Below are 19753 nucleotides of genomic sequence, written 5' to 3'. Positions count from 1 at the left end.
GGTATTAAAATAAAAGAGTAATTTATCGACAACATAAGAACAGCACAGCCACATGTATGTAGGAAGTTTGTGTGTTTGATTGCATTAATGCTCTAGTGTTTGTGCGTTTGCTGTCTAAAATTGTTGCAGTTTTCGGCATGTTGTAATATAAAACAGCTGCCTTAGGGAAACACGTGGATAAAACAAATGGAGCAGAAAAGTAAATCAAGTAATATGAAACAGAGAACAGATGTGGAAGCACATTAGGCAGAGCGTCTGCACGACGCCATGCCCGAGATGTCCGGTGATTCCTTCGAGGTACGCAATGAGCTGATAAAACGACAGTGCGAAGGTTGCGAGTCATTAGTTTTGTTCCACTACTCTCTGACTCACTACGTATCGCATCGATTGTTATCGTGATGGCGGCTTCGGAAGCAGCAAAGAAGACGACCAAGAAGAAAGCGCCCGAGCATCCACCGACCCAGGTGATGGTCAATGCTGCTATCGGCGCACTGAAGGAGCGGAATGGATCATCGCTTCAGGCCATTAAGAAGTACATCGCAGCCAACTACAAAGTAGGCGATATGGACCGACAGACCATCTTCATCAAGCGAGCTCTGCGGAAAGGGGTTGCCAACGAGACACTGGTTCAGACGAAAGGTGTCGGGGCATCTGGCTCTTTCAAGCTGAACGTCAAGGCAGCAAAGGCAGAGGCGGCGGAGAAGGCACGAAAAGAGAAGCAGAAGGCAAAGGTTAAGGCTGACCGCGAGAAGGCAAAGGCAAAGGCAGCCGCAAAGAAAGAGAAGGCGGTCGCCAAGAAGGCCAAAGCTGCAGCAGAAAAGAAGGAGAAGAAGAAGAAGGCGACAAAGAAGAAGCCGGCGAAGAAGACGGCAACCAAGTCGGAGAAAACGAAGACGCCCAAGAAGAAGACCGCAGCAAAGAAGCCATCCAAGAAGGCAACCCCGAAGAAAGTGGCGAAGAAGACGACGACCAAATCCAAGGCGGCAAAACCAAAGAAGCCTGCTGCCAAGAAGGGTGCCAAATAAGTTTATTTGCACCTCACACCAAAAATCAAACGGCTCTTTTAAGAGCCACCACAAACCCAAGAAAGAATAATTGTTGCAGTATCAACTAGTCGATGGAAAGATGCACTGAGAAAAGAAAGAAAGAAAAAAAAAAGAAGGAAATACACGAAACGGGGAAATAGAAAGGAATAGTTTACAAAAACAGAAATCATTCTCTATTGGTGAATTTATGTTGAAAAGGAGAGAAATGGTAGATGAAGGCACAATTGAGGAGTTTTATGTGTTACTCAAGAGCAAACAATTGTGTGAGAGCTAGCGAAAATAGGCTAAACAGAATGCGAGCGGGGGGAGGGTGATGGTTTTCGTTTGGGAGAGAAGTTTTACTCTGAAAAATCGTTTCAAGCTCGAAATTATGTGAGTGTGAGTGTGTGTATATATGTATATGTATATGTATATATCTGCCACTCCATATCTATGTAGCTTTATGCTGTCAATATTATCATATGTGTATTTTATTTGTTCATTTCTTTAGGTAATGTGCGACAGAGTAATGTATGTGATGTGACACAGTGCCCGTCCGACTCGCGGTGCTGGTCTGGTCAACGTAACGAACGGCCGTGAGGTGGCGCACTCGATCCAGCCGGATCTCGTGCAGGCGGATCGTGGGCTGGCCGCGGCGGACAGTAGGAGAATGGGGCGTCGCCCTCCATGTCCGCAAAGCGGTTACTTAACCCTGTTCGGTCATTGGGAGCGTCATCATTCGGCTTTTGGATCTCTCATCAGCTAAACCACAATCAACTCACGCCATCATGTCTGGACGCGGTAAAGGAGGCAAAGGACTAGGAAAGGGAGGAGCAAAGCGGCACCGCAAAGTTCTTCGAGATAACATCCAGGGCATCACCAAGCCAGCCATCCGTCGTCTGGCAAGAAGGGGCGGCGTGAAGCGAATCTCGGGCCTCATCTACGAAGAAACCCGCGGAGTCCTGAAAGTCTTCCTTGAGAACGTGATCCGCGATGCAGTGACATACTGCGAGCATGCCAAACGCAAGACGGTTACTGCCATGGACGTCGTCTACGCACTGAAGAGGCAGGGACGAACACTCTACGGATTTGGCGGCTAGAATTTAACGGCCTCCTGCACCACAAAACAACGGCTCTTTTCAGAGCCACCACATTATCAAGAAAGAATACACTTAATGAAACAAGTTTCCACATCTCTTTCCTTTTCTTATTACGGAACGTCATCATAAGTAGCACGTTTGAATCAATGCGCAATCTATATATATATATATATATATATATATATATATATATATATATATATAACCACACTGTTCGTACATCTTTTAAGTTCAGATTTCTGTTTCGTGGCAATGCTCTTAAAACGCCCTCATTATACGCTTTACAGAGTTTACCAGTTGTAATTGAAGGTAATAGAATAATTATGGCATCCATTCGCTGATCACAGCCCCCAGTTGCAAATAGAGAGAGTGAGAGAGAGAGAGAGAGAGAGAGAAAGAGAAAGAGAGAGACGTTATTTTCATAAGTAAAGTTGTTGTCATACAATTGTAAAGTTGTTGTCATACAATTGTAAAGTTGTTGCTTTATGTGTAAAGTTGTTGCCTTTTTGGTAAAGTTGTTGCTCCCATAGTGGGCGGGTTGTATAAAGCAACAACATTACACATTTCTTTGGTGAAGTTGTTGCCTTTGCTCATAGATATTTCATTAAGAGTTGTGAAGCTCACAATGCACATGCCGCCCCACGCCTGGACATGGACGGGAATTTGGAGATACTACCAAGACAGTATCATTCAGAAAAAAAAAAAAATAGAAGATAAAAAAGACACACACACACACACACACCCACCAACAAAAAACAAACAAAAAAAAAACCCTGCTAATTATTGACTACATTGTATTATGAATCAAGTAGATTGTTTGGCTTCACCTGATATTGAGTTAAACTCACTAAAGAGGATAGATTCTATACACTATTTGGCATATAGCCAATTTTACGCAGATTCAATACCCTCAATACAAAATGTGGGTAAGTCTGGACAATATCTTGCTGTCTGACATTGGCTTTTGGTATTGTGCAGTGGGAAACAAGCAGTCAATCAATCAATCAATCAAGTAGGAAAAAAAAAAAGAGTATCAGCAAAGTATGAATGCAAGAAGGTATGTTTGTTGTTTTTTTCTAACGCAAAATGAATATTTACAAATAGATTTCAGCTTCAGCGTGTCAGCAAGCGGCGACGAAGGTAGATAACGTGTAAGCTTAACACGCAATCAAAAGGAATAAGGGAAGTTAGCAGCTTTTTTTGCGAGATACGAAACAGAATATATATAGTTACAGGAGATTTTCTAGATCTAGTTTGATTACAAAGAGAAAAGAAAAGAAAAGTAAATGGTGATTTAATATTTGCAGAGAATATTATTCACGTTTTTCATTTTTACACGCAATTCGTGAACAAATTAAGGTAAAATTGGACAAAAATCTGTCTACTGCCATCTGGTGGCAGAAACCGTTATTCCACCACCGCGGCCGGCCGGCCGGCAGGCGGGGCCGTCACGCCCGCCTGAATCGATGCTTCTGCTAATCCTCATCTAATTTGCATGAACTGTGCGAGCGGATCCTCCGAACGCGTATAAAAGAGGAAAGGGGGCAGCTGACCATAACATTTCTCTTTCAAAGCTGCATCGAATTCGCATCCGCCTAGTCTCTAGTCAACGCTCACAATGGCTCCTCCATCCGGACAAGTTGCCAAGAAGGGTTCCAAGAAAGCTGCCAAGGCTCCCCGGCCCAATGCCGACAAGAAGAGGCGTAGGAAGAGGAAGGAGAGCTACGGCATCTACATCTACAAGGTTCTGAAGCAAGTCCACCCAGATACTGGAATTTCGAGTCGCGCCATGTCCATCATGAACAGCTTCGTCAACGACATTTTCGAACGCATCGCCGCCGAAGCTGCACGTCTCGGTCAGTACAACAAGAAGTCGACCATCAGCAGCCGTGAAGTGCAGACCGCAGTGCGCCTCCTTCTCCCCGGAGAACTGGCAAAGCACGCCGTCAGCGAGGGCACCAAAGCTGTCACCAAGTACACTACATCCAAGTAGATGTCCACAGTCGCCTATATCTCAAACGGCCCTTATCAGGGCCACCACATAACCAAGAAAGAATATCCCACTGTTGTATGAAATCCTAATCATATACTAATTATAACGAATCGAAAAGCTAGTACTTTACTTTAATACAAATCATCGCTTGTTTATAGTGACTTCACATTGTATGCTTATTTATATTTGCTTCTCGTGTTCACTTAATGTATTCGTTAATTAGTTTATTGACAGCACCACCTGATTGAAACATGGTAAAATTAGGCAAACATATTACAGATTAATGTTTAAGACCCGCACAATATAGATTAACTTCCAATCAGCCAGCTCTTCCCTTTCGGGTAAAAGAGTGTATTAAATTACCACACCGCTTTATACAATCGTCTTCTTAACGAGCTGTTGCTATATGAATCTATTCCAAATACCATCATGCACGTATAGTAATAATATCACTGTTACAGCAGCCTGCATACAGAAAAAAATCGTTCGGAATGATGTTTTCAGTATATTATACGCCGAAATAATCATTGAATTCGCGAGCTGGTATCTCAACGGCGCCATCTACGGGAAGGCGTGAACAGGTTGAGCGGCGTGACCAACCATAGCGGACGGGACGGGTGGGGGCCGCCGCTGCGGGGCTGGTGCGCCCAGATCGGACAAAGGAAATCACTGCTTGACCAATCACAGGCCACGGATTGGATCCGTCCCGGGTCTAGGGATCCATCGTCCGCGATATAAAATGGGAGCTGGATGTCCGGCGGTTTCATTCTCTTCCCAACTCCGCATCGAGAAAACTCCCCACTCGTTACCTGAAGAAAACATGGCTCGCACCAAGCAGACGGCTCGCAAGTCGACTGGAGGCAAGGCTCCTCGCAAGCAACTGGCTACGAAGGCTGCTCGCAAGAGTGCCCCCGCCACCGGAGGAGTGAAGAAACCTCATCGCTATAGGCCCGGCACAGTCGCACTTCGTGAGATTCGCCGCTACCAGAAGAGCACCGAACTTCTCATCCGCAAACTCCCCTTCCAGCGACTTGTTCGTGAGATTGCTCAGGATTTCAAGACCGAGCTGCGCTTCCAAAGTTCTGCTGTCATGGCCCTCCAAGAAGCGAGCGAGGCTTATCTCGTCGGTCTGTTCGAAGACACCAACCTGTGCGCCATCCACGCCAAGCGGGTTACCATCATGCCCAAGGACATTCAGCTGGCCCGTCGCATCCGGGGAGAGAGGGCGTAGAGAGAGGCCTGTCCTCCGTGGTCGCACCACACAACACAACGGCTCTTTTCAGAGCCACCACATTATCAAGAAAGAATATCATGGTTCATACAGGACAATATTCTGTTTGTTATTCTTAGTTTTAAAAAGTAGAGCCTTGGATGATGTTAGATATTTATGTATTTAAAAGTGCACACGTAGTTGAACGGAAATGAAAAATGAGAACAAGAAAACCACAAAGATAAATGAAATGCACGTAAAGTAGGGATATCTGCCCCCCCCCCCCTTCAAATGAAACGCAGTCTACGGCGATTATGTACCTAGCAAATCAATTCATATGTAATTGAGACGAGAAGGGGTCTGTAAGGTGCTTGATAGAGAGGGAGAGAGAGAGAGAGAGAGAGAGGGGGGAGAGGGATAGATAGGGAGACAGAAGGAGTGAAGGGAGGGGGGTAAGAAAAAGTAAAACTATATGGTCAAGAAAAGGAAAAAAAAATGAAAGATTGTGACGTTAATTCGGAGTCTTTTTACCAATGTGTTGACGTGATCCGAATGCTGATTCAACTGAAAGTGTGTATTCACAATTGCTTTATTGTGAAATATAATATATGGACAGCCGCCGCGATACAACTAGCTGCATTGAACTACTAGACACTGTGCCGAGTTAGCCAGCAAGAGGGCAGCAAACAGCGCTTGTGTCCGCACTGGCAGCAGTAGCAGCTGCCCACTTCTGCCACCGGCTACGCTGATTGGTCGACCGGTCAACAAAAGGATCTTGACCCGCTGGATCCCCGAGCGGGGTATAAATGGGTGCGGAAACAATCGGCGGGGATCACACTCTCAGTTGAATCAGCATTCAGATCACGTCAACACATTTGTCTCTCCGTCTCCAACCATGTCTGGACGAGGAAAATCTGGCAAGGCTCGCACCAAGGCCAAGTCTCGATCATCACGCGCCGGCCTGCAGTTCCCCGTCGGCCGAGTTCATCGCTTCCTTCGTAAAGGCAATTACGCCCAGAGAGTAGGCGCTGGTGCACCAGTGTACCTAGCTGCTGTTCTGGAGTACCTGACCGCTGAGATTCTGGAGCTGGCCGGCAACGCCGCACGCGATAACAAGAAGACGAGGATCATCCCGCGACATCTTCAACTTGCCGTTCGCAACGACGAAGAGCTGAACAAGCTGCTGGGAGGCGTGACAATCGCTCAGGGTGGTGTACTGCCAAACATCCAGGCTGTGCTTCTGCCGAAGAAGACTGCAAAGTCCAGTTAGACACTTCACGGCGGCTCTTTTCAACCAAACGGCCCTTATCAGGGCCACCACATTTTCCAGAAAGAATACATTCAATTCATCATGCTATTTTGTGTTGTGTTGAGATTTCCGCTATATCTGTTTTTTTTTTTCTGTTCTTTTCTTTTTATTTTTTTTTTCCTTTCTCTCTCTCTCTCTCTCTCTCTCTCTCTCTCTAATTATCCTTACTTGAATCACACATAAATAGGAAATGTAGAGAAAGGAAGAAATATAATGATATATATGTAAGGTGAAAATGCATGATTTTATATAAGGAGACAAAATAGATAAGGGATATCTAGACTAAAGAATAAAGACTATAGAATAAAGACTAAATATATAAGGTGGCAATACATACCATTAGATGAGGAGAGAATATGGAGTAAAGAATAAGCATAGACTAGAGTATGAAAATAAGCAAGAGTTAAGTACCAAGTTAATTTCGGAAGAATTTATGAATTTATGAAATGCACAGATGATAAATCGTCAGGCGAGGCCGTTCTGAGGTTAAAAAGAAGGTATTAAAATAAAAGAGTAATTTATCGACAACATAAGAACAGCACAGCCACATGTATGTAGGAAGTTTGTGTGTTTGATTGCATTAATGCTCTAGTGTTTGTGCGTTTGCTGTCTAAAATTGTTGCAGTTTTCGGCATGTTGTAATATAAAACAGCTGCCTTAGGGAAACACGTGGATAAAACAAATGGAGCAGAAAAGTAAATCAAGTAATATGAAACAGAGAACAGATGTGGAAGCACATTAGGCAGAGCGTCTGCACGACGCCATGCCCGAGATGTCCGGTGATTCCTTCGAGGTACGCAATGAGCTGATAAAACGACAGTGCGAAGGTTGCGAGTCATTAGTTTTGTTCCACTACTCTCTGACTCACTACGTATCGCATCGATTGTTATCGTGATGGCGGCTTCGGAAGCAGCAAAGAAGACGACCAAGAAGAAAGCGCCCGAGCATCCACCGACCCAGGTGATGGTCAATGCTGCTATCGGCGCACTGAAGGAGCGGAATGGATCATCGCTTCAGGCCATTAAGAAGTACATCGCAGCCAACTACAAAGTAGGCGATATGGACCGACAGACCATCTTCATCAAGCGAGCTCTGCGGAAAGGGGTTGCCAACGAGACACTGGTTCAGACGAAAGGTGTCGGGGCATCTGGCTCTTTCAAGCTGAACGTCAAGGCAGCAAAGGCAGAGGCGGCGGAGAAGGCACGAAAAGAGAAGCAGAAGGCAAAGGTTAAGGCTGACCGCGAGAAGGCAAAGGCAAAGGCAGCCGCAAAGAAAGAGAAGGCGGTCGCCAAGAAGGCCAAAGCTGCAGCAGAAAAGAAGGAGAAGAAGAAGAAGGCGACAAAGAAGAAGCCGGCGAAGAAGACGGCAACCAAGTCGGAGAAAACGAAGACGCCCAAGAAGAAGACCGCAGCAAAGAAGCCATCCAAGAAGGCAACCCCGAAGAAAGTGGCGAAGAAGACGACGACCAAATCCAAGGCGGCAAAACCAAAGAAGCCTGCTGCCAAGAAGGGTGCCAAATAAGTTTATTTGCACCTCACACCAAAAATCAAACGGCTCTTTTAAGAGCCACCACAAACCCAAGAAAGAATAATTGTTGCAGTATCAACTAGTCGATGGAAAGATGCACTGAGAAAAGAAAGAAAGAAAAAAAAAGAAGGAAATACACGAAACGGGGAAATAGAAAGGAATAGTTTACAAAAACAGAAATCATTCTCTATTGGTGAATTTATGTTGAAAAGGAGAGAAATGGTAGATGAAGGCACAATTGAGGAGTTTTATGTGTTACTCAAGAGCAAACAATTGTGTGAGAGCTAGCGAAAATAGGCTAAACAGAATGCGAGCGGGGGGAGGGTGATGGTTTTCGTTTGGGAGAGAAGTTTTACTCTGAAAAATCGTTTCAAGCTCGAAATTATGTGAGTGTGAGTGTGTGTATATATGTATATGTATATGTATATATCTGCCACTCCATATCTATGTAGCTTTATGCTGTCAATATTATCATATGTGTATTTTATTTGTTCATTTCTTTAGGTAATGTGCGACAGAGTAATGTATGTGATGTGACACAGTGCCCGTCCGACTCGCGGTGCTGGTCTGGTCAACGTAACGAACGGCCGTGAGGTGGCGCACTCGATCCAGCCGGATCTCGTGCAGGCGGATCGTGGGCTGGCCGCGGCGGACAGTAGGAGAATGGGGCGTCGCCCTCCATGTCCGCAAAGCGGTTACTTAACCCTGTTCGGTCATTGGGAGCGTCATCATTCGGCTTTTGGATCTCTCATCAGCTAAACCACAATCAACTCACGCCATCATGTCTGGACGCGGTAAAGGAGGCAAAGGACTAGGAAAGGGAGGAGCAAAGCGGCACCGCAAAGTTCTTCGAGATAACATCCAGGGCATCACCAAGCCAGCCATCCGTCGTCTGGCAAGAAGGGGCGGCGTGAAGCGAATCTCGGGCCTCATCTACGAAGAAACCCGCGGAGTCCTGAAAGTCTTCCTTGAGAACGTGATCCGCGATGCAGTGACATACTGCGAGCATGCCAAACGCAAGACGGTTACTGCCATGGACGTCGTCTACGCACTGAAGAGGCAGGGACGAACACTCTACGGATTTAGCGGCTAGAATTTAACGGCCTCCTGCACCACAAAACAACGGCTCTTTTCAGAGCCACCACATTATCAAGAAAGAATACACTTAATGAAACAAGTTTCCACATCTCTTTCCTTTTCTTATTACGGAACGTCATCATAAGTAGCACGTTTGAATCAATGCGCAATCTATATATATATATATATATATATATATATATATATATATATATATATATATAACCACACTGTTCGTACATCTTTTAAGTTCAGATTTCTGTTTCGTGGCAATGCTCTTAAAACGCCCTCATTATACGCTTTACAGAGTTTACCAGTTGTAATTGAAGGTAATAGAATAATTATGGCATCCATTCGCTGATCACAGCCCCCAGTTGCAAATAGAGAGAGTGAGAGAGAGAGAGAGAGAGAGAGAGAGAGAAAGAGAAAGAGAGAGACGTTATTTTCATAAGTAAAGTTGTTGTCATACAATTGTAAAGTTGTTGTCATACAATTGTAAAGTTGTTGCTTTATGTGTAAAGTTGTTGCCTTTTTGGTAAAGTTGTTGCTCCCATAGTGGGCGGGTTGTATAAAGCAACAACATTACACATTTCTTTGGTGAAGTTGTTGCCTTTGCTCATAGATATTTCATTAAGAGTTGTGAAGCTCACAATGCACATGCCGCCCCACGCCTGGACATGGACGGGAATTTGGAGATACTACCAAGACAGTATCATTCAGAAAAAAAAAAAAAATAGAAGATAAAAAAGACACACACACACACACACACCCACCAACAAAAAACAAAAAAAAAAAAAAAACCCTGCTAATTATTGACTACATTGTATTATGAATCAAGTAGATTGTTTGGCTTCACCTGATATTGAGTTAAACTCACTAAAGAGGATAGATTCTATACACTATTTGGCATATAGCCAATTTTACGCAGATTCAATACCCTCAATACAAAATGTGGGTAAGTCTGGACAATATCTTGCTGTCTGACATTGGCTTTTGGTATTGTGCAGTGGGAAACAAGCAGTCAATCAATCAATCAATCAAGTAGGAAAAAAAAAAAGAGTATCAGCAAAGTATGAATGCAAGAAGGTATGTTTGTTGTTTTTTTCTAACGCAAAATGAATATTTACAAATAGATTTCAGCTTCAGCGTGTCAGCAAGCGGCGACGAAGGTAGATAACGTGTAAGCTTAACACGCAATCAAAAGGAATAAGGGAAGTTAGCAGCTTTTTTTGCGAGATACGAAACAGAATATATATAGTTACAGGAGATTTTCTAGATCTAGTTTGATTACAAAGAGAAAAGAAAAGAAAAGTAAATGGTGATTTAATATTTGCAGAGAATATTATTCACGTTTTTCATTTTTACACGCAATTCGTGAACAAATTAAGGTAAAATTGGACAAAAATCTGTCTACTGCCATCTGGTGGCAGAAACCGTTATTCCACCACCGCGGCCGGCCGGCCGGCAGGCGGGGCCGTCACGCCCGCCTGAATCGATGCTTCTGCTAATCCTCATCTAATTTGCATGAACTGTGCGAGCGGATCCTCCGAACGCGTATAAAAGAGGAAAGGGGGCAGCTGACCATAACATTTCTCTTTCAAAGCTGCATCGAATTCGCATCCGCCTAGTCTCTAGTCAACGCTCACAATGGCTCCTCCATCCGGACAAGTTGCCAAGAAGGGTTCCAAGAAAGCTGCCAAGGCTCCCCGGCCCAATGCCGACAAGAAGAGGCGTAGGAAGAGGAAGGAGAGCTACGGCATCTACATCTACAAGGTTCTGAAGCAAGTCCACCCAGATACTGGAATTTCGAGTCGCGCCATGTCCATCATGAACAGCTTCGTCAACGACATTTTCGAACGCATCGCCGCCGAAGCTGCACGTCTCGGTCAGTACAACAAGAAGTCGACCATCAGCAGCCGTGAAGTGCAGACCGCAGTGCGCCTCCTTCTCCCCGGAGAACTGGCAAAGCACGCCGTCAGCGAGGGCACCAAAGCTGTCACCAAGTACACTACATCCAAGTAGATGTCCACAGTCGCCTATATCTCAAACGGCCCTTATCAGGGCCACCACATAACCAAGAAAGAATATCCCACTGTTGTATGAAATCCTAATCATATACTAATTATAACGAATCGAAAAGCTAGTACTTTACTTTAATACAAATCATCGCTTGTTTATAGTGACTTCACATTGTATGCTTATTTATATTTGCTTCTCGTGTTCACTTAATGTATTCGTTAATTAGTTTATTGACAGCACCACCTGATTGAAACATGGTAAAATTAGGCAAACATATTACAGATTAATGTTTAAGACCCGCACAATATAGATTAACTTCCAATCAGCCAGCTCTTCCCTTTCGGGTAAAAGAGTGTATTAAATTACCACACCGCTTTATACAATCGTCTTCTTAACGAGCTGTTGCTATATGAATCTATTCCAAATACCATCATGCACGTATAGTAATAATATCACTGTTACAGCAGCCTGCATACAGAAAAAAATCGTTCGGAATGATGTTTTCAGTATATTATACGCCGAAATAATCATTGAATTCGCGAGCTGGTATCTCAACGGCGCCATCTACGGGAAGGCGTGAACAGGTTGAGCGGCGTGACCAACCATAGCGGACGGGACGGGTGGGGGCCGCCGCTGCGGGGCTGGTGCGCCCAGATCGGACAAAGGAAATCACTGCTTGACCAATCACAGGCCACGGATTGGATCCGTCCCGGGTCTAGGGATCCATCGTCCGCGATATAAAATGGGAGCTGGATGTCCGGCGGTTTCATTCTCTTCCCAACTCCGCATCGAGAAAACTCCCCACTCGTTACCTGAAGAAAACATGGCTCGCACCAAGCAGACGGCTCGCAAGTCGACTGGAGGCAAGGCTCCTCGCAAGCAACTGGCTACGAAGGCTGCTCGCAAGAGTGCCCCCGCCACCGGAGGAGTGAAGAAACCTCATCGCTATAGGCCCGGCACAGTCGCACTTCGTGAGATTCGCCGCTACCAGAAGAGCACCGAACTTCTCATCCGCAAACTCCCCTTCCAGCGACTTGTTCGTGAGATTGCTCAGGATTTCAAGACCGAGCTGCGCTTCCAAAGTTCTGCTGTCATGGCCCTCCAAGAAGCGAGCGAGGCTTATCTCGTCGGTCTGTTCGAAGACACCAACCTGTGCGCCATCCACGCCAAGCGGGTTACCATCATGCCCAAGGACATTCAGCTGGCCCGTCGCATCCGGGGAGAGAGGGCGTAGAGAGAGGCCTGTCCTCCGTGGTCGCACCACACAACACAACGGCTCTTTTCAGAGCCACCACATTATCAAGAAAGAATATCATGGTTCATACAGGACAATATTCTGTTTGTTATTCTTAGTTTTAAAAAGTAGAGCCTTGGATGATGTTAGATATTTATGTATTTAAAAGTGCACACGTAGTTGAACGGAAATGAAAAATGAGAACAAGAAAACCACAAAGATAAATGAAATGCACGTAAAGTAGGGATATCTGCCCCCCCCCCTTCAAATGAAACGCAGTCTACGGCGATTATGTACCTAGCAAATCAATTCATATGTAATTGAGACGAGAAGGGGTCTGTAAGGTGCTTGATAGAGAGGGAGAGAGAGAGAGAGAGAGAGAGGGGGGAGAGGGATAGATAGGGAGACAGAAGGAGTGAAGGGAGGGGGGTAAGAAAAAGTAAAACTATATGGTCAAGAAAAGGAAAAAAAAATGAAAGATTGTGACGTTAATTCGGAGTCTTTTTACCAATGTGTTGACGTGATCCGAATGCTGATTCAACTGAAAGTGTGTATTCACAATTGCTTTATTGTGAAATATAATATATGGACAGCCGCCGCGATACAACTAGCTGCATTGAACTACTAGACACTGTGCCGAGTTAGCCAGCAAGAGGGCAGCAAACAGCGCTTGTGTCCGCACTGGCAGCAGTAGCAGCTGCCCACTTCTGCCACCGGCTACGCTGATTGGTCGACCGGTCAACAAAAGGATCTTGACCCGCTGGATCCCCGAGCGGGGTATAAATGGGTGCGGAAACAATCGGCGGGGATCACACTCTCAGTTGAATCAGCATTCAGATCACGTCAACACATTTGTCTCTCCGTCTCCAACCATGTCTGGACGAGGAAAATCTGGCAAGGCTCGCACCAAGGCCAAGTCTCGATCATCACGCGCCGGCCTGCAGTTCCCCGTCGGCCGAGTTCATCGCTTCCTTCGTAAAGGCAATTACGCCCAGAGAGTAGGCGCTGGTGCACCAGTGTACCTAGCTGCTGTTCTGGAGTACCTGACCGCTGAGATTCTGGAGCTGGCCGGCAACGCCGCACGCGATAACAAGAAGACGAGGATCATCCCGCGACATCTTCAACTTGCCGTTCGCAACGACGAAGAGCTGAACAAGCTGCTGGGAGGCGTGACAATCGCTCAGGGTGGTGTACTGCCAAACATCCAGGCTGTGCTTCTGCCGAAGAAGACTGCAAAGTCCAGTTAGACACTTCACGGCGGCTCTTTTCAACCAAACGGCCCTTATCAGGGCCACCACATTTTCCAGAAAGAATACATTCAATTCATCATGCTATTTTGTGTTGTGTTGAGATTTCCGCTATATCTGTTTTTTTTTTTTTTCTGTTCTTTTCTTTTTATTTTTTTTTCCTTTCTCTCTCTCTCTCTCTCTCTCTCTCTCTCTCTAATTATCCTTACTTGAATCACACATAAATAGGAAATGTAGAGAAAGGAAGAAATATAATGATATATATGTAAGGTGAAAATGCATGATATTATATAAGGAGACAAAATAGATAAGGGATATCTAGACTAAAGAATAAAGACTATAGAATAAAGACTAAATATATAAGGTGGCAATACATACCATTAGATGAGGAGAGAATATGGAGTAAAGAATAAGCATAGACTAGAGTATGAAAATAAGCAAGAGTTAAGTACCAAGTTAATTTCGGAAGAATTTATGAATTTATGAAATGCACAGATGATAAATCGTCAGGCGAGGCCGTTCTGAGGTTAAAAAGAAGGTATTAAAATAAAAGAGTAATTTATCGACAACATAAGAACAGCACAGCCACATGTATGTAGGAAGTTTGTGTGTTTGATTGCATTAATGCTCTAGTGTTTGTGCGTTTGCTGTCTAAAATTGTTGCAGTTTTCGGCATGTTGTAATATAAAACAGCTGCCTTAGGGAAACACGTGGATAAAACAAATGGAGCAGAAAAGTAAATCAAGTAATATGAAACAGAGAACAGATGTGGAAGCACATTAGGCAGAGCGTCTGCACGACGCCATGCCCGAGATGTCCGGTGATTCCTTCGAGGTACGCAATGAGCTGATAAAACGACAGTGCGAAGGTTGCGAGTCATTAGTTTTGTTCCACTACTCTCTGACTCACTACGTATCGCATCGATTGTTATCGTGATGGCGGCTTCGGAAGCAGCAAAGAAGACGACCAAGAAGAAAGCGCCCGAGCATCCACCGACCCAGGTGATGGTCAATGCTGCTATCGGCGCACTGAAGGAGCGGAATGGATCATCGCTTCAGGCCATTAAGAAGTACATCGCAGCCAACTACAAAGTAGGCGATATGGACCGACAGACCATCTTCATCAAGCGAGCTCTGCGGAAAGGGGTTGCCAACGAGACACTGGTTCAGACGAAAGGTGTCGGGGCATCTGGCTCTTTCAAGCTGAACGTCAAGGCAGCAAAGGCAGAGGCGGCGGAGAAGGCACGAAAAGAGAAGCAGAAGGCAAAGGTTAAGGCTGACCGCGAGAAGGCAAAGGCAAAGGCAGCCGCAAAGAAAGAGAAGGCGGTCGCCAAGAAGGCCAAAGCTGCAGCAGAAAAGAAGGAGAAGAAGAAGAAGGCGACAAAGAAGAAGCCGGCGAAGAAGACGGCAACCAAGTCGGAGAAAACGAAGACGCCCAAGAAGAAGACCGCAGCAAAGAAGCCATCCAAGAAGGCAACCCCGAAGAAAGTGGCGAAGAAGACGACGACCAAATCCAAGGCGGCAAAACCAAAGAAGCCTGCTGCCAAGAAGGGTGCCAAATAAGTTTATTTGCACCTCACACCAAAAATCAAACGGCTCTTTTAAGAGCCACCACAAACCCAAGAAAGAATAATTGTTGCAGTATCAACTAGTCGATGGAACGATGCACTGAGAAAAGAAAGAAAGAAAAAAAAAAGAAGGAAATACACGAAACGGGGAAATAGAAAGGAATAGTTTACAAAAACAGAAATCATTCTCTATTGGTGAATTTATGTTGAAAAGGAGAGAAATGGTAGATGAAGGCACAATTGAGGAGTTTTATGTGTTACTCAAGAGCAAACAATTGTGTGAGAGCTAGCGAAAATAGGCTAAACAGAATGCGAGCGGGGGGAGGGTGATGGTTTTCGTTTGGGAGAGAAGTTTTACTCTGAAAAATCGTTTCAAGCTCGAAATTATGTGAGTGTGAGTGTGTGTATATATGTATATGTATATGTATATATCTGCCACTCCATATCTATGTAGCTTTATGCTGTCAATATTATCATATGTGTATTTTATTTGTTCATTTCTTTAGGTAATGTGCGACAGAGTAATGTATGTGATGTGACACAGTGCCCGTCCGACTCGCGGTGCTGGTCTGGTCAACGTAACGAACGGCCGTGAGGTGGCGCACTCGATCCAGCCGGATCTCGTGCAGGCGGATCGTGGGCTGGCCGCGGCGGACAGTAGGAGAATGGGGCGTCGCCCTCCATGTCCGCAAAGCGGTTACTTAACCCTGTTCGGTCATTGGGAGCGTCATCATTCGGCTTTTGGATCTCTCATCAGCTAAACCACAATCAACTCACGCCATCATGTCTGGACGCGGTAAAGGAGGCAAAGGACTAGGAAAGGGAGGAGCAAAGCGGCACCGCAAAGTTCTTCGAGATAACATCCAGGGCATCACCAAGCCAGCCATCCGTCGTCTGGCAAGAAGGGGCGGCGTGAAGCGAATCTCGGGCCTCATCTACGAAGAAACCCGCGGAGTCCTGAAAGTCTTCCTTGAGAACGTGATCCGCGATGCAGTGACATACTGCGAGCATGCCAAACGCAAGACGGTTACTGCCATGGACGTCGTCTACGCACTGAAGAGGCAGGGACGAACACTCTACGGATTTGGCGGCTAGAATTTAACGGCCTCCTGCACCACAAAACAACGGCTCTTTTCAGAGCCACCACATTATCAAGAAAGAATACACTTAATGAAACAAGTTTCCACATCTCTTTCCTTTTCTTATTACGGAACGTCATCATAAGTAGCACGTTTGAATCAATGCGCAATCTATATATATATATATATATATATATATATATATATATATATATATATATATATATATATATATAACCACACTGTTCGTACATCTTTTAAGTTCAGATTTCTGTTTCGTGGCAATGCTCTTAAAACGCCCTCATTATACGCTTTACAGAGTTTACCAGTTGTAATTGAAGGTAATAGAATAATTATGGCATCCATTCGCTGATCACAGCCCCCAGTTGCAAATAGAGAGAGTGAGAGAGAGAGAGAGAGAGAGAGAGAGAGAAAGAGAAAGAGAGAGACGTTATTTTCATAAGTAAAGTTGTTGTCATACAATTGTAAAGTTGTTGTCATACAATTGTAAAGTTGTTGCTTTATGTGTAAAGTTGTTGCCTTTTTGGTAAAGTTGTTGCTCCCATAGTGGGCGGGTTGTATAAAGCAACAACATTACACATTTCTTTGGTGAAGTTGTTGCCTTTGCTCATAGATATTTCATTAAGAGTTGTGAAGCTCACAATGCACATGCCGCCCCACGCCTGGACATGGACGGGAATTTGGAGATACTACCAAGACAGTATCATTCAGAAAAAAAAAAAAATAGAAGATAAAAAAGACACACACACACACACACACCCACCAACAAAAAACAAACAAAAAAAAAAACCCTGCTAATTATTGACTACATTGTATTATGAATCAAGTAGATTGTTTGGCTTCACCTGATATTGAGTTAAACTCACTAAAGAGGATAGATTCTATACACTATTTGGCATATAGCCAATTTTACGCAGATTCAATACCCTCAATACAAAATGTGGGTAAGTCTGGACAATATCTTGCTGTCTGACATTGGCTTTTGGTATTGTGCAGTGGGAAACAAGCAGTCAATCAATCAATCAATCAAGTAGGTAAAAAAAAAAAGAGTATCAGCAAAGTATGAATGCAAGAAGGTATGTTTGTTGTTTTTTTCTAACGCAAAATGAATATTTACAAATAGATTTCAGCTTCAGCGTGTCAGCAAGCGGCGACGAAGGTAGATAACGTGTAAGCTTAACACGCAATCAAAAGGAATAAGGGAAGTTAGCAGCTTTTTTTGCGAGATACGAAACAGAATATATATAGTTACAGGAGATTTTCTAGATCTAGTTTGATTACAAAGAGAAAAGAAAAGAAAAGTAAATGGTGATTTAATATTTGCAGAGAATATTATTCACGTTTTTCATTTTTACACGCAATTCGTGAACAAATTAAGGTAAAATTGGACAAAAATCTGTCTACTGCCATCTGGTGGCAGAAACCGTTATTCCACCACCGCGGCCGGCCGGCCGGCAGGCGGGGCCGTCACGCCCGCCTGAATCGATGCTTCTGCTAATCCTCATCTAATTTGCATGAACTGTGCGAGCGGATCCTCCGAACGCGTATAAAAGAGGAAAGGGGGCAGCTGACCATAACATTTCTCTTTCAAAGCTGCATCGAATTCGCATCCGCCTAGTCTCTAGTCAACGCTCACAATGGCTCCTCCATCCGGACAAGTTGCCAAGAAGGGTTCCAAGAAAGCTGCCAAGGCTCCCCGGCCCAATGCCGACAAGAAGAGGCGTAGGAAGAGGAAGGAGAGCTACGGCATCTACATCTACAAGGTTCTGAAGCAAGTCCACCCAGATACTGGAATTTCGAGTCGCGCCATGTCCATCATGAACAGCTTCGTCAACGACATTTTCGAACGCATCGCCGCCGAAGCTGCACGTCTCGGTCAGTACAACAAGAAGTCGACCATCAGCAGCCGTGAAGTGCAGACCGCAGTGCGCCTCCTTCTCCCCGGAGAACTGGCAAAGCACGCCGTCAGCGAGGGCACCAAAGCTGTCACCAAGTACACTACATCCAAGTAGATGTCCACAGTCGCCTATATCTCAAACGGCCCTTATCAGGGCCACCACATAACCAAGAAAGAATATCCCACTGTTGTATGAAATCCTAATCATATACTAATTATAACGAATCGAAAAGCTAGTACTTTACTTTAATACAAATCATCGCTTGTTTATAGTGACTTCACATTGTATGCTTATTTATATTTGCTTCTCGTGTTCACTTAATGTATTCGTTAATTAGTTTATTGACAGCACCACCTGATTGAAACATGGTAAAATTAGGCAAACATATTACAGATTAATGTTTAAGACCCGCACAATATAGATTAACTTCCAATCAGCCAGCTCTTCCCTTTCGGGTAAAAGAGTGTATTAAATTACCACACCGCTTTATACAATCGTCTTCTTAACGAGCTGTTGCTATATGAATCTATTCCAAATACCATCATGCACGTATAGTAATAATATCACTGTTACAGCAGCCTGCATACAGAAAAAAATCGTTCGGAATGATGTTTTCAGTATATTATACGCCGAAATAATCATTGAATTCGCGAGCTGGTATCTCAACGGCGCCATCTACGGGAAGGCGTGAACAGGTTGAGCGGCGTGACCAACCATAGCGGACGGGACGGGTGGGGGCCGCCGCTGCGGGGCTGGTGCGCCCAGATCGGACAAAGGAAATCACTGCTTGACCAATCACAGGCCACGGATTGGATCCGTCCCGGGTCTAGGGATCCATCGTCCGCGATATAAAATGGGAGCTGGATGTCCGGCGGTTTCATTCTCTTCCCAACTCCGCATCGAGAAAACTCCCCACTCGTTACCTGAAGAAAACATGGCTCGCACCAAGCAGACGGCTCGCAAGTCGACTGGAGGCAAGGCTCCTCGCAAGCAACTGGCTACGAAGGCTGCTCGCAAGAGTGCCCCCGCCACCGGAGGAGTGAAGAAACCTCATCGCTATAGGCCCGGCACAGTCGCACAGCCGCAAAGAAAGAGAAGGCGGTCGCCAAGAAGGCCAAAGCTGCAGCAGAAAAGAAGGAGAAGAAGAAGAAGGCGACAAAGAAGAAGCCGGCGAAGAAGACGGCAACCAAGTCGGAGAAAACGAAGACGCCCAAGAAGAAGACCGCAGCAAAGAAGCCATCCAAGAAGGCAACCCCGAAGAAAGTGGCGAAGAAGACGACGACCAAATCCAAGGCGGCAAAACCAAAGAAGCCTGCTGCCAAGAAGGGTGCCAAATAAGTTTATTTGCACCTCACACCAAAAATCAAACGGCTCTTTTAAGAGCCACCACAAACCCAAGAAAGAATAATTGTTGCAGTATCAACTAGTCGATGGAAAGATGCACTGA

The 19753-nt window shown here is 45.0% G+C and overlaps 7 protein-coding genes across 7 annotated transcripts; all 7 read left to right on the top strand.

The window, feature by feature from the left end:
* Positions 1-398: 398 nt before the first annotated feature.
* On the top strand, positions 399-4118 carry LOC140247065 (uncharacterized). The gene is made up of 3 exons (XM_072326358.1): positions 399-951; positions 1824-1876; positions 3822-4118. The coding sequence occupies exons 1-3, from the start codon at positions 399-401 to the stop codon at positions 4116-4118; spliced, it is 903 nt and encodes a 300-aa protein (XP_072182459.1).
* Positions 4119-4938: 820 nt separating this feature from the next.
* Positions 4939-5349, top strand: LOC140247064 (histone H3, embryonic). The gene has a single exon (XM_072326356.1). It carries the CDS (start codon positions 4939-4941, stop codon positions 5347-5349), a length of 411 nt encoding a protein of 136 aa, XP_072182457.1.
* An 874-nt stretch (positions 5350-6223) lies between these two features.
* Positions 6224-6598, top strand: LOC140247063 (histone H2A, embryonic). The gene has a single exon (XM_072326355.1). The coding sequence runs from the start codon at positions 6224-6226 to the stop codon at positions 6596-6598; it is 375 nt and encodes a 124-aa protein (XP_072182456.1).
* Positions 6599-7531: 933 nt separating this feature from the next.
* LOC140247062 (uncharacterized) lies at positions 7532-11263 on the top strand. Its single transcript, XM_072326354.1, has 3 exons — positions 7532-8084; positions 8956-9008; positions 10967-11263. Exons 1-3 carry the CDS (start codon positions 7532-7534, stop codon positions 11261-11263), a joined length of 903 nt encoding a protein of 300 aa, XP_072182455.1.
* An 820-nt stretch (positions 11264-12083) lies between these two features.
* On the top strand, positions 12084-12494 carry LOC140247060 (histone H3, embryonic). The gene has a single exon (XM_072326353.1). The coding sequence runs from the start codon at positions 12084-12086 to the stop codon at positions 12492-12494; it is 411 nt and encodes a 136-aa protein (XP_072182454.1).
* Positions 12495-13366: 872 nt separating this feature from the next.
* Positions 13367-13741, top strand: LOC140247059 (histone H2A, embryonic). Its single transcript, XM_072326352.1, has one exon. The coding sequence runs from the start codon at positions 13367-13369 to the stop codon at positions 13739-13741; it is 375 nt and encodes a 124-aa protein (XP_072182453.1).
* A 935-nt stretch (positions 13742-14676) lies between these two features.
* LOC140247058 (uncharacterized) lies at positions 14677-18420 on the top strand. The gene is made up of 3 exons (XM_072326351.1): positions 14677-15229; positions 16102-16154; positions 18124-18420. Exons 1-3 carry the CDS (start codon positions 14677-14679, stop codon positions 18418-18420), a joined length of 903 nt encoding a protein of 300 aa, XP_072182452.1.
* The last annotated feature ends 1333 nt before the right edge of the window (positions 18421-19753 follow it).

Source organism: Diadema setosum, chromosome 3 (assembly GCF_964275005.1).
Source record: "Diadema setosum chromosome 3, eeDiaSeto1, whole genome shotgun sequence".
In the NCBI taxonomy this organism is placed as follows: Eukaryota; Metazoa; Echinodermata; class Echinoidea; order Diadematoida; family Diadematidae; genus Diadema; species Diadema setosum.
This window is presented reverse-complemented; position numbering and strand designations above follow the sequence as displayed.

Excerpts from the sequence above, each read along its gene's own strand:
- LOC140247062 (XM_072326354.1), top strand. The coding sequence starts at position 7,532 with ATGGCGGCTTCGGAAGCAGCAAAGAAGACGACCAAGAAGAAAGCGCCC. Across the intron at positions 8,085-8,955 it reads GAAGGCAACCCCGAAGAAAG|GCGGTAAAGGAGGCAAAGGA; the intron begins TGGCGAAGAAGA and ends TCATGTCTGGAC. Across the intron at positions 9,009-10,966 it reads GAGCAAAGCGGCACCGCAAA|AAGAGGCGTAGGAAGAGGAA; the intron begins GTTCTTCGAGAT and ends AATGCCGACAAG.
- LOC140247065 (XM_072326358.1), top strand. The coding sequence starts at position 399 with ATGGCGGCTTCGGAAGCAGCAAAGAAGACGACCAAGAAGAAAGCGCCC. Across the intron at positions 952-1,823 it reads GAAGGCAACCCCGAAGAAAG|GCGGTAAAGGAGGCAAAGGA; the intron begins TGGCGAAGAAGA and ends TCATGTCTGGAC. Across the intron at positions 1,877-3,821 it reads GAGCAAAGCGGCACCGCAAA|AAGAGGCGTAGGAAGAGGAA; the intron begins GTTCTTCGAGAT and ends AATGCCGACAAG.
- LOC140247063 (XM_072326355.1), top strand. The coding sequence starts at position 6,224 with ATGTCTGGACGAGGAAAATCTGGCAAGGCTCGCACCAAGGCCAAGTCT.
- LOC140247059 (XM_072326352.1), top strand. The coding sequence starts at position 13,367 with ATGTCTGGACGAGGAAAATCTGGCAAGGCTCGCACCAAGGCCAAGTCT.
- LOC140247064 (XM_072326356.1), top strand. The coding sequence starts at position 4,939 with ATGGCTCGCACCAAGCAGACGGCTCGCAAGTCGACTGGAGGCAAGGCT.
- LOC140247058 (XM_072326351.1), top strand. The coding sequence starts at position 14,677 with ATGGCGGCTTCGGAAGCAGCAAAGAAGACGACCAAGAAGAAAGCGCCC. Across the intron at positions 15,230-16,101 it reads GAAGGCAACCCCGAAGAAAG|GCGGTAAAGGAGGCAAAGGA; the intron begins TGGCGAAGAAGA and ends TCATGTCTGGAC. Across the intron at positions 16,155-18,123 it reads GAGCAAAGCGGCACCGCAAA|AAGAGGCGTAGGAAGAGGAA; the intron begins GTTCTTCGAGAT and ends AATGCCGACAAG.
- LOC140247060 (XM_072326353.1), top strand. The coding sequence starts at position 12,084 with ATGGCTCGCACCAAGCAGACGGCTCGCAAGTCGACTGGAGGCAAGGCT.